This window comes from Dromiciops gliroides, chromosome 2 (assembly GCF_019393635.1).
Source record: "Dromiciops gliroides isolate mDroGli1 chromosome 2, mDroGli1.pri, whole genome shotgun sequence".
Classification (NCBI taxonomy): domain Eukaryota; kingdom Metazoa; phylum Chordata; class Mammalia; order Microbiotheria; family Microbiotheriidae; genus Dromiciops; species Dromiciops gliroides.
The window spans coordinates 190,598,539-190,610,809 of NC_057862.1; the positions used below are offsets into that span (position 1 = coordinate 190,598,539).

The window sequence follows — 12,271 nt, forward strand, 5'->3', positions numbered from 1 at the left end:
GAGTCTCACTTCTGCCATTTAGTAGTGTTCAAGTTGCCTCACTTTGTGCAATTATCCTAAGAAAGAATAATACTTTTACTACCTGCCTACTGAGGAAAGTACTTAAATCTTCCTTCCCTCCCTCTTAGACCATTTAAAACAAATAAAAATTACCTTAGGTTACTTCTCCCCTCCCCTGTGCCTTTTAAAGGTTACTTACTTAAGCCAGATAAACCACCCGTTACCCTGTCCAGTCCAGCTGGTCGTTTTGTTATGAGGGGAAAAGCTGGTAATGGCAGGATACTAAATTAAAGGCTTTCTACTTTACTGTTCCCCCTTTTTTTGTGGTGGGGCGGAGGCTGGGCAATGGGGGTTAAGTGACTTGCCCAGGGTCACACAGGTAGTAAGTGTCAAGTCTCTTTGAGGCCGGACTTGAACTCAGGTCCTCCTGAATCCAGGGCTAGTACTTTATCCACTGAGCCATTTCACTGCCCTTACTGTTAATCCAAGATTTGTATGGGCCTAACTCAGATTCTCAGGTTAGCCTAATTAATTGCCTACTGTCTGATGTCTTACTAAGTATTTTTTCTGGGTAAATTTTTAGCTTGTGTATCTTTGACTTCATGCATTATTAAAACTTACTTTTTAAAAACCAACTTAAAATGTTGCAATTATTGCAGGGACGTTTATGCAATGAACCTTTGGATATGTACAGTTACTTGCATAGCCAAGGGATTGGCATTTCTCTAGCCCAGTTCTACATTTCATGGGCTGAAGAATATGAAACCAGAGAAAACTATAAGAAAGCAGATTTAATATTCCAAGAAGGATTTCAATGCAAAGCTGAGCCACTGGACAAACTGCAGTCGCATCATCGGTAAGCTACCTTCTTTGATAAAATGGAGATGACAAGTGTAAACTGCATAAAATACTGGTGGGGAACCCGTGTTTTTTGCTTCGGAATACAAGTCAATTCCTGATAGAGAGCATCTTTGACAAATGTCCAATGCTCATACTTTGGGGGACCATTCTTGTGATTTCTGCTGTGGTTGTAACAACATAATCCAATGAGACAAGTATTTAGCACCTGCTATATGCAAAGCACTGTGTTGGAGGCCAGGGATCCAAAAACAAAATGAAAAATAGCCTTGCTCTCAAGGAGCTTACTTTCTACTGGGAGGTAGAACATGTGAAGAGAAGCATGTATACATATACATGAGAATTAGAGGAGAAAGGAGAAAACACTAACAACTACAGGAATTAGGAAAAGCTTCTTCTAGGTGAGGGTAGCTAGGTGGCACCGTGGATAGAGTCCCAGGCCTGGATTCAGGAAGACGCATCCTGCTGAGTTCAGATCTGGCCTCAGACACTTACTAGTTGTATGACCCTGGGCAAGTCACTTAACCCTTTGCCTCAGTTTCCTCATCTGTTAAATGAGCTGGAGAAGGAAATGGCAAGCCACTCCAGTATCTTTGCCAAGAAAACCCCAAATGGGGTCACAAAGAGTAGAACACTACTGAATAAAAAATTCCTCTAGGTAAACCCTGAAGAAACCTAGGAATTCTGAGGCAGAGATGAGGCAAGAATGCATCTAGTCATGGGGGAGCCAGTGAAAAGGCACAAAAATGGGAGGTAGAGTATCAAAGGTTAGGGAGCCCAGAATCTGGGTTCAGATTCTATCTCTACCACTTACTGCCCTTTTAACTGGAGCACATCAGTGCCTGTGAGCCTGTGGACTTCAGTTTTCTTACCTGTAAATGAGGGGCTTAAATGAGATCTTGTCCTTATTCTGGAAGCTGGGCCAGAAATCTAAAGGTCATGATTTAGAGCTGGAGAGGGCCTTAGGCCTTAGTCAATCTAATTTCCCAGTTTGAAGACGAGGAAATTAAGATCGAAAGAGGGAGAGTGACTCAGCCAGGGTCACACACACACATACACCTGTGGCAGAGCTGACATTCAGATTTATGTTGGCCACCTCCAGAGCCTGCACTTTTCCTATAACACCCGTTGTCCATTCTCTTCAGGCAGTTCCAGTTTCGTGTATCTCGGCAAACTCTGTTGGCACTTGAAAAAGAGGAGGACGAAGATGTACCTGAGGCTTCTGGACCTCAGCGAAGCACCTTGGCTGATCTGAAAAGCAAAGGGAAAAAAATAGCAAAAGCCCCCATTAACCGTGTAGGAGGTGCTCTGAAGTGTGAGTTCAGCACAAGGGCATTGCCCAGTCTTGTGAATAATACTTAGCATGAATAAGGAGAAATGGGTAAGGGTGAGCTGACTTAGGAAGAGATGATGGCTGCAGAAATACAAGATTGGGACTTCGTGGTCATGTTAGGACTGTGCAGCATTTGGGGACAAAGGGGGAGGGCTTAGTGGCCTGTAATAATACTAAGGTCAGGAATTTAGTGTCATTGCAAACAAACTCATCGAAATGATACATTAATGTGTCCATTCTTGGCATTGGCAAAGACAACAGACCCTTTTTAGAGCAGTTGTAGTCATTAATTTCTGAGATTTCTAACTTGAGGGGCATGAAGAGCTCCTAAGGAATTCAGGAGAAAATCATGAGAATCAGTGAAAGGCCTGGAAAATTAGTACACGAAGACAGGTTAAAAGAACTGAGGAATTTTTTAATCCAGAGAAGAAAAAAAGGTAAAAGCTGATTTAGGGTCTTGAACAGATGAAAAATAACTAGACAAGACGGCTTTGTCTTCATTGACAGGAAAATGGCTTAGATTGCAACCCTGGGCCTGAGGTGAGCATAAAAGAGGAGCTGGCAGGAGGCCTGGAGGGGAGTGTGTAATCTCTTTATAGAAGCTGATAAGATTGGATAGGACTGCTAAAAAAGAGTGATGAACTAATTAGCAGTTGGTGGAAAAGCCTTTCCATATTTGATTCTATGCTAATAGACAAAACTACTCACAGACATAATGTGGAGTACCTTTAATTTGGAGAATAGCTATTTTAGCTGATTTATAAAAGCAAATAATCATTTTTATTCAAAAGGATTTTTTCTGCCAAGTAACCTTGCCAGAATTAGAATAACAATGCACATAATACCTATGACTATTCAAAAGACCGGATAACAGAACTTTGTAAGTACACTGACTGAAGAGATCAGCATAGAACAAAAAGTAAGTCATTGTTACTTTGTTAAAATTATATGCAGATATAGTTAGAATGAAAATGTTGTGCTTTGAGGTAAAAATTCCTATTTGCTGTTTACTTGTAGTTGTTATTAAGTTTCTAGTGATTGAAAATGTTACTTTTTTCCCCCCAGCTGCAAACCAGGGCCGCGGGCTTCCAAATCCAGTTAATCAGCAGATATTAAATGGCTCCAAATTTGCTGTTTTTGATGAAAATGCTGATGGAGCCTCTAGAACAGAGCTACCTATGGTTACAGCCGAACCCTGGAAAGCACCACCTGTTCGCAGGGCCAAAGAGAACGAGCTGCAGGCAGGACCTTGGACCAAAAACAGAGTAAGGACACACAGAGAATGGCCACATTTGCCTGTAGACTAGTACAGGGCTGGCATTAGGGAAAGGAATGGAAATACCTTAGCATTTATATTTTCTGGCATCTTCTCAATAGGGTGTGCAGAAATGTTTCGAAATATCTTTGATGAAATATACTGCCAATATATCTGTTCATTTTAAACCCATTCCCACTTTACCTTTCAACAGCTGCGTAGTAATCCAACTTCTGTGACCCCTGTGCCAACTACGCTACCAAATTTTATCCCTTATGTGGAAGAGTCTGCACAACAACAAATCATGTGAGTTTGATTTTCAGCTGCTCTTAAGGAGAAATTAGTAAGTAAAGGGAACTGTTCATATTCTAGGGGTGAGGTTCATCAGTCCTCTTTATAATTGTACTTACTGTAGAAACACTAGCCAATATCCTCAGTGGGAAAGAATCATAATTAAAGGAATTAAGCTCTCTTTACACAGGATGGCCAAGGATAATCATTTGGGGTTTTTTGGTTTTGTTTTTTGGTGGGGCAATGAGGGTTAAGTGACTTGCCCAGCGTCACATAGTAAGTGTCAAGTGTCTGAGGTCGGATTTGAACTCAGGTCCTCCTGAATCCAGGGCCGGTGCTCTATCCACTGCACCACTAGCTGCCCCTCCCCTCCTCCAATCATTTTGTTTTAAGATAAACATTTTGATTTCATTAGAGTTATTAGTGGCTATCAAAATTCACTTGTTTTTAATTTTTCAGGTACAAGTCTGGTTTTTCACTGTGGGAAAATATTGATTTAGTTCATACTGGCTATGCTAATTAAGGCATATAATAAGTTAACATGGTAGTCAGGTTTTTACAATATTTCATTGTAACTGTCTTGAGTACCTGTTTCATTTTAGTTCCTTTTTTTTTTTTACTTAACGGCCTTTTGTTTGTTTGTTTGTTTTGGTCTTAAGGAATGAGTAGGTTCTAAAAAGATTAAAAACTTTAGTTATTTTGTATTAATGCCTTTTGCTTTTGTCACATTCGTTTGCAAATATGCCCTCCCTTCCTTTGAAACTAACAAAATCTACCCTTGTGACAAATATTTTAAAAGATGATAAGAAAAAAATAGTTCACCAATTCCAACCAGTACATTGACTTCATCTGACCATCTGTGAAGTATTCCATAACAAAAGTCCCTTTTCTATGAAGTGAAGGAAGGGGGGGTGTATTTTTTCAATTCTTTTTCAGAGCTAGATTCGGTCGTTATAATTACATATATGGCATTTAGTTTGCTTCTTTAGTTTTTTAGCATTGTGGTAGTCATTATGTTTTTCCTACTTCTATTTACTTCACTATGCATCAATTCACATAAGTCCATGATTTTCTGAATACTTCATTTGTCCTTTCTTAAAGCATAGTAATAATACATTTATGTAACATTTTGTTTAGTCGTTTTCCAGTCAGTGCATTCCTAAATCATTTTCAGTTCTCATCACAAAAAATAATATACTGGGGTTTTTTTTACCTGTTATGAATATTTTAGTGTATATAATACCTTTCTTTTTATCTTGCATCTCCTTGGAGTATAGTCCTAGAAGTAGGATTTCTGGATCAAAGAGTGTACATTTTAGTCACCTTTTTTTTTTTTAATATAATTTCAAACTGCTTTCTGGAATGGCTAGATTGATTCACAGCTCCACCAACATTGTATTAGTTTACTTGTCTTCCAACAGTTTCTTCAACATGGTCTATTTCCATCTTTTGCCATCTTTGCTAATTCTCTACATGCAAAGTGAAACCTCAGAGTTTTCATTTTCATGTTTCCTATTAGTGATTTGGAGTAATCTTATGTTTTATCATCTTTGCAATTCTTTTGAGAACTGTGCATCTTTTGACTACTACTTTGGGTACAGAGATATTTGATGCAAAACAATTTTTTTGAAACAATAACTTCCTTTCTTAAAAAAGAATTTTCTCTTTCTTTGCTGAAAGCTTTGAAACATAGAGATGGGCTGTTATCTATTCTTTAAAACTACGGCTTACTAATGCCTCTGATCCCATTAGTCCTCCCTCAGTCTGGTAATTCTGAAATCACCATGTGATCTCTACCCCTTTTACTTTACAGAGAGACACTGATAAATTTGTACTTCCATGGAAGGAGTTCCATTTTTGACATTTCATTTTAGCTCTGTGAAAAACTCTAGGTTTATTAGATTATTCCTTGGGACATTGATTACTTGAGATTCATTTTAATTTTTTATGTTTTTCTTCTGCAACAGATCTTTTTTGTGCTTTCTTCAGGCTTCTGTGTGTAGAATATAAAACTTGACTTGTATCTAATATGTGATAGTGAGGCAGAAGTATGTTTTTCTCAGAGAATACAGAGAACTTAGCACAATATGGGATTTAAAAAATTTTTTAAAACATTTGTCATTCAGGTGGGTTGAAGTGGTATCTAAGTATGATTATTTCTCTGATTATTAGCGAATTTGTGCATCATAGAAGCTGGAAGGGACCTTAGAGGTCATAAAATCTATCCCTTTCGCTTTATTTCTAAATTGTGTTTTATTGACTGATTTTTTTAATTTAAAAAAAAAATCTGTCACTTTTTAGTATCTCCATCTCCTGCCCCTACTAGCAATAAATCTTTCCTTCCCAGCAAAGACCTGTAGCTAAACAAATATTGCCTTAGTTGGACTAAGCAAAAGAAATGCACATTGTTTATATTTGATAATAAATGCCTGATTCAACACCTTCCTTGAGAGGAGAGAGGCATGGCCCACCAGCAGGTAACCAAGACAATGTGGAGGAGTGACCACCAGACTTTACATTGATCAGTGTTCTAGTGTCTTTTAGACTTGTTTTGTTATGATAATTGTATAATTTGTCCTGCTTCTGTGTACTTCACTCTGTATCATTTTATATAAGTCCTACCAAATTTCCTTAAATTTTTCATATCTGTCCTTTCTTACAGCACAGTAGCATTTTGTTCATTTAGGTACCAGTTTGTTTAGCTAGTCTCTAATCAATGGGCACTTTTTATTTTAAGTCTCTCCGCTTTGTAATCTATTTTTCACATAACTTCCAAAGTGAAATTCCAGATGTATGGGCCTGACCATGTCACTTCATCCTTCCAAAAGCTCTAATATTTCCTTATAGCATCTAAAATAAAATGCAAACTGTATTCAACATTTAAAACCCTTTAAAATCTGTCATGGGTCTATCTTTTCAAGCTTATTACACATTACTGTCTTTCCTTTCATGTACTCTAGATTACAGCCAAACTGCTTGCTGGTCTTCATACATGCATTCCACCTCTTATCTCTGTGCTTTTGCACAGACTGTCCACCAGGCTTGCACTATACTCCTTCCTCACCTACTTCATGAAATCTCTAGTTCCCTTCAAAATTCAGGTTACGTGATAAATTCCTATTTGTGAGTCAACATTTATTTAGCTCTGATTATGTGTTAGGCACTGGTAAGGGCTAGGGATATAAAGAAAGTTAAAAAAAAAATCCTTGCCCTCAAGGAGCATACATTTTTAATTTATTTTGTTAAATATTTCCTGATTACTTTCAAAAAATTTTTTTCAACATTTAAAAAAATTTCATGTTCCAAATTTTCTCCTTCTACCACTCCTTGAGAAGGCAATCATTATGGTATTGATTATACATGTGAAGTCATGCAAAACATATTTCAACATTAGCCATGTTGCAAAAGACAATGTACACACTAAAGAAAGTGAAAAAAGTATGCTTCAATCTGCACTCGGTGTTTATCAATTCTCTCTCTGGAGGTGGATAGCATTTTTCATCACAGGAAGGAGCATACATTCTAATGAGAGAAAAACAACATGTAAATAACCAGCTACACGTAAAATATATTTAGAGTAAGTGGTAGATGATCAGAAAGGGGAGGAATTAGTAGTATATATACATTTTAGTGATGTTTCTAATAATGTGTAATTACTTTCCCAAATAGTTGAACTAATTTACAGCTTCACCAATAGTGCGTCAATATGCTTTTCTTGTAGACCATCCAATATTTAACCATTTTCATCTTCTGTCAGGGAAATTTATCCGGATTATATAGCAGAACAAAGGGCAGTGGGGGTGGGGGGAAGCATGGAGAATTAATTGTCTTAGGAACAAATCTTTTACTATTTATATAGGCGAGAGCAAAAAATATGATTCTTCACTTAAAAGCTGTTTTAGTCATGAAAAAACTTTCTCACTAATAATTAGACAAATGCAAATTAAAACAACTCTGAGGCTCTACTCAGGTTGGTTAAAATGACAGAAAATGAAAATGACATGCTGGAGGGGATGTGGGAAAATATGTACACTGATGCATTGTTGTTGGTAAAGCTGTGAACTAGTCCAAACATTCTGGAAAGCAATTTGGAACTATATCCAAAAAGCTATTAAACAATTCATAGCCTTTGACCGAGCAATACTACTACAGATCTATACCCCCCAAAAAATTAAAATAAAAGGACCTATATGTACAAAAATATTACAACTCTTTTAGTAGTAGAAAAGAATTGGAAACCAAGAGGATACCCATCAACTGGGAAATGGCTAAACAAGTTGTTTATAAAATGTTATTGGGGGGCAGCTAGGTGGCGCAGTGGATAGAGCACCGGCCCTGGAGTCAGGAGTACCTGAGTTCAAATCCGGCCTCAGACACATAACACTTACTAGCTGTGTGACCCTGGGCAAGTCACTTAACCCCAATTGCCTCACTAAAAAAAAAAAAAATGTTATTGGGGTGGGGGGGGCAGCTAGATGGCGCAGTGGTAAAGCACCGGCCCTGGATTCAGGAGTACCTGAGTTCAAATCCAGCCTCAGACACTTGACACTTACTAGCTGTGTGACCCTGGGCAAGTCACTTAACCCTCATTGCCCTGCAAAACCCAAAACAAAACAAAACAAAACATGTTATGGAATACTATTGTGCTATAAAATATATTGAAGGGGATGGTTTTAGAAAGACTTTATAAACTGATGCAAAGTGAAGTGAGCAGAACGAGGAAAACAATTTATACTGTAACAGCAACATTGTAAAGATAATCAACCGTGAAAGACTTTCTAACTGAACAACACAGTGACACTACAGTTCCAAAGAATTCATGATGTAAAATACTTTCGACCTCCTGATAGAGAGAACTGATGAATGGAGTATAGATTGAAGTATCTTTCTCTTTCTCTCTCTCTCTCTCTCTCTCTCTCTTTATTAGGAAATGGCTCTTTTTCTTAAACATTTGTGTACCAATTCCCTATGTATTTTGGATATCTAACTTTTATTATAGATATTTGCTACACAGATTTCTGCCCGCCCCCCCCGCCCCCAACTTTCCCAGAAAGGCTTTTTTTTTTTTCATTTTAGATGCATTGATTTTGGTAATGAAAAACTTTGTGACTTTATGTATTTGAAATTGCCTGTTTTATCCTTTATGCTCATCACTATCCCTTGTTAGGTTAAACATTCTCCCCCCTGCTCCCTCATGTTTGTCCAAGATATGTCCTTCCATTCTTCTCTAATTTTTTATGGCTTATATTTAGGTCACATCCATTATCCATTTGAAGACTATTGTGGGATATATAGTATATGCAATATGTTGGTCTAAACCTAATGCCACTTTGCTTTTCAGTTTTTCCAGTAGTTCTTGTGAAATAGGGAGGTCTTACTGAAGTAGTTTGTATTTGGGAATTTGTTGAGCCCATGATATCTAAATATCATTTTACAGATGTGAAAACTGAGGACCAGAGAAGTTAATTAACTTACCCTAGGTCACATAGGTAGTGACAAATGTGGGGTTATTAATGATTTGCATTTCTTACTTTGTAAACTTTGTGTTTATGTCCTTTGACCATTGCTTCACTACCAGGTGTGCAGTTTTAGTCTTATATAGCTATGGGTCATTTACTCATATTCTTTTTGGGGGGGGGGCAATGAGTGTTAAGTGACTTTCCCAGGGTCACACAGCTAGTAAGTGTCAAGTGTCTGAGGCTGGATTTAAACTCAGGTCCTCCTGAATCAAGGGCCAGTGCTTTATCTACTGTGCCACCTAGTTGCCCCCATAGTCATTATTTTTTAAAGCCTGTTTATTTTTGAAAAACTATAATGTATTACCTTCATAAATTTGACTGTAGAAATATTTAATGCACATACTTATAGGATTGATATACTCTCATTTTGTTTTTGTTTTTGTTTTTTTGCTGGGCAATGAGGGTTAAGTGACTTGCCCAGGGTCCCACAGCTAGTGTCGTGTCTGAGGCCAGATTTGAACTCAGGTCCTCCTGAATCCAGGGCTGGTGCTCTATCCACTGTGCCACCTAGCTGCCCCCTACTCTCATTTTGTATAGAAACTTTCAGCTTAATATGTCTTTTGTTTCCTAATACTTTTTGGTTGGAATTTATTTGTCCAAAGAGATTATTGCCCAAGACCCTTCAATGCCCCTCTACTAACCTGTCTAATATAAACTGCCTGGTTTTCACACTTCTCCAACAAATCACTTCACACCAATCTCACTCTGTTAGACTCTGAAGTCAATCCTCTAGTTTTAGGATTTTTTTTCTTGTAAATTGATTTTAAAGTTACCTTTTGAATCTTTATATGTCATATTTTTTATAAATAAATTGTTTAATTTTTTGTGTAAAGTGAAATTTGTATACATTGGGTTAGGTTAAAGTAAAGAACATCTGGGCCTCTATGTTGTGCATCATCTACCTTAGAAAACTCCTTTAGAAAAAAATGAAACTCCTTCAGGGAAGGACATGCTCCCCATCTTCCCTCTCCATTGAAGAAGCTAGTACAGATCTCAGTGGTGGTTGTTGAAAATGTTTTAATTTTTTCACTGCAATCTTGGTTATATGGCTAGATATTTTTATTTTGTTGATGATAATGATTGGGGATATTAAGGATATTATTTGTGGTGATGTGTACAGTAATAATAACATGGTGTTCTATAATTAACCTGTGAGCCATGTCATGATCTTTTTCAAACTGTGATTACTACTAACTGTTTTGCCTCTTTTTAGGACTCCTTGTAAAATTGAACCCAGCATAAATCATATCCTCAGTACTAGAAAACCTGGAAAGGAAGAAGAAGATCCCCTGCAACGTGTACAAAGTCATCAACAAGAGTCTCAGGAGAAGAAAGAAAAGATGATGTGTTGTAAGGAGAAGATTTATGCTGGAGTTGGGGAGTTCTCCTTTGAGGAAATCCGGGCTGAAGTTTTCTGGAAGAAATTGAAGGAGAAAAGGGAAGGTGTGTATCAGTCTCATTATTATTTCATGTTTGCTTTTTATTACTAGGAATCGAAACAGCCCTCTCCAATTACAACTTCTAATAGAATATCTTACTATTGCCTGAAGTTGTTCTAAAATTCAATCATTTAAGAGAGTAACCTGAGTTAACTAGCATCTTCTTTTAAAAATGCAAATATGTCTAGGATATTACATTAATATGAGTTTAATCAGATTGTTTTAACATACAGCCAATAATTGATTCATCAAAGGGATGGGGGTACTGACTTGAGGGAATCGATAGGTGAGTTTTGGCATGTAGAATAGGACAATATGAAGGTAAAAAGAATGTTGTAAAGTTGGGAAGAGATAGAAAAATTTTCTTAACACTGGTCCTATATTAGGAAAGCAAGGGGAAATCCTTCTGTTTCCCTCCTCTTATGCCACATGGCACCCTGTTCCTAGGACTGAAAATAATAATTCTTTAGTTAAGCCACATTATGGATTAAAGAGGCTTTTGTGGGATGGCCTAGGAACCTAACTACCGCTGATAATATTGTTACTTTGGAAAAATGCATATCAAGTTCCCTACCAGATTATGTTCTCAAAGTTCATTTGTACTTATTTTTATTGCTGTCTTTTTGTTTTTATATATTTCCAAATATATTAATCAAGCCACCTCTTATAAAAAAGAAGGGGGAAAGCAATTTAGCAAAAACAATTAACGTCATCTCTATTTTGTAGTATATGCAGTATTTCATACCCATATTCCCATTCTCTGCATTAGGGGAGAAAGGTACAGTTTTAAAATTTTTCTCCAAGGCCGAAGTTAGTTGTTATATTTACACAGCTTTTAGGTTTTTTTCTTTCTTTTTTGGTCCACTTATAGCATTGTAGTCTTTTACATATTAACTTTTCTGCTTCTGCTTATCTCACTCTGCACCAGTTCATATGTCTTCCCATCTTTCTCTGAATTCATTATTTCTTATAGTATGGTAGTATCCTATTATACCCAAGTGCCACAATTTGTTTACCCAATCCCCAGTTGATGGACTACCTGGTTTGGGGGGGGGTTGTTTGTTTTTTGTTTTTTTACTTTTGTTTTAAAATTTTTTTTCCTTTAGTATGGACTTAATAGTCATTAGTACACAGAACAAATAAGAGGGGATTGGATAAACTTGTGTTAGTTTCTTTTTTAAATTATATTAGTATAAAAATATTTATCTCAGCTCTTTTCCTTGTATCCAAAAATTGGAGACTAATAAGGTATCTATCCTATTGAGAATGGCAATTCATTTGAATTGTGTTATATAAATGTTACATAATATTCTTGTACCATAAGAAATGATGAAACGGACAATTTCAGAGGAAACTGGGAAGACATCTATGAACAAATGCTGATCAAAGTGACCAGAAATGGGAGAACAATTTATATACAATAACAAAATTATAGGGAAAACGGGGCAGCTAGGTGGCGCAGTGGATAGAGCACTGGCCCTGGAGTCAGGTGGACCTGAGTTCAAATCCGACCTCAGACACTTAACACTTACTAGCTGTGTGACCCTAAGCAAGTCACTTAACCCCAATTGCCTCA

The 12,271-nt window shown here is 37.1% G+C and overlaps 1 protein-coding gene across 2 annotated transcripts in view; it reads left to right on the forward strand.

Annotated features, from left to right (window-relative positions):
* BUB1B (BUB1 mitotic checkpoint serine/threonine kinase B) overlaps window positions 1-12,271 on the forward strand; it is a 55,257-nt gene that overhangs the window by 10,561 nt on the left and 32,425 nt on the right. For both annotated transcript variants that reach the window (XM_043985735.1, XM_043985734.1), the window contains exons 5-9: window positions 660-856; window positions 2,004-2,173; window positions 3,257-3,456; window positions 3,661-3,752; window positions 10,470-10,699. In XM_043985735.1, coding sequence (XP_043841670.1) covers window positions 660-856; window positions 2,004-2,173; window positions 3,257-3,456; window positions 3,661-3,752; window positions 10,470-10,699 — 889 coding nt within the window. The remainder of the gene's footprint in view (window positions 1-659; window positions 857-2,003; window positions 2,174-3,256; window positions 3,457-3,660; window positions 3,753-10,469; window positions 10,700-12,271) is intronic.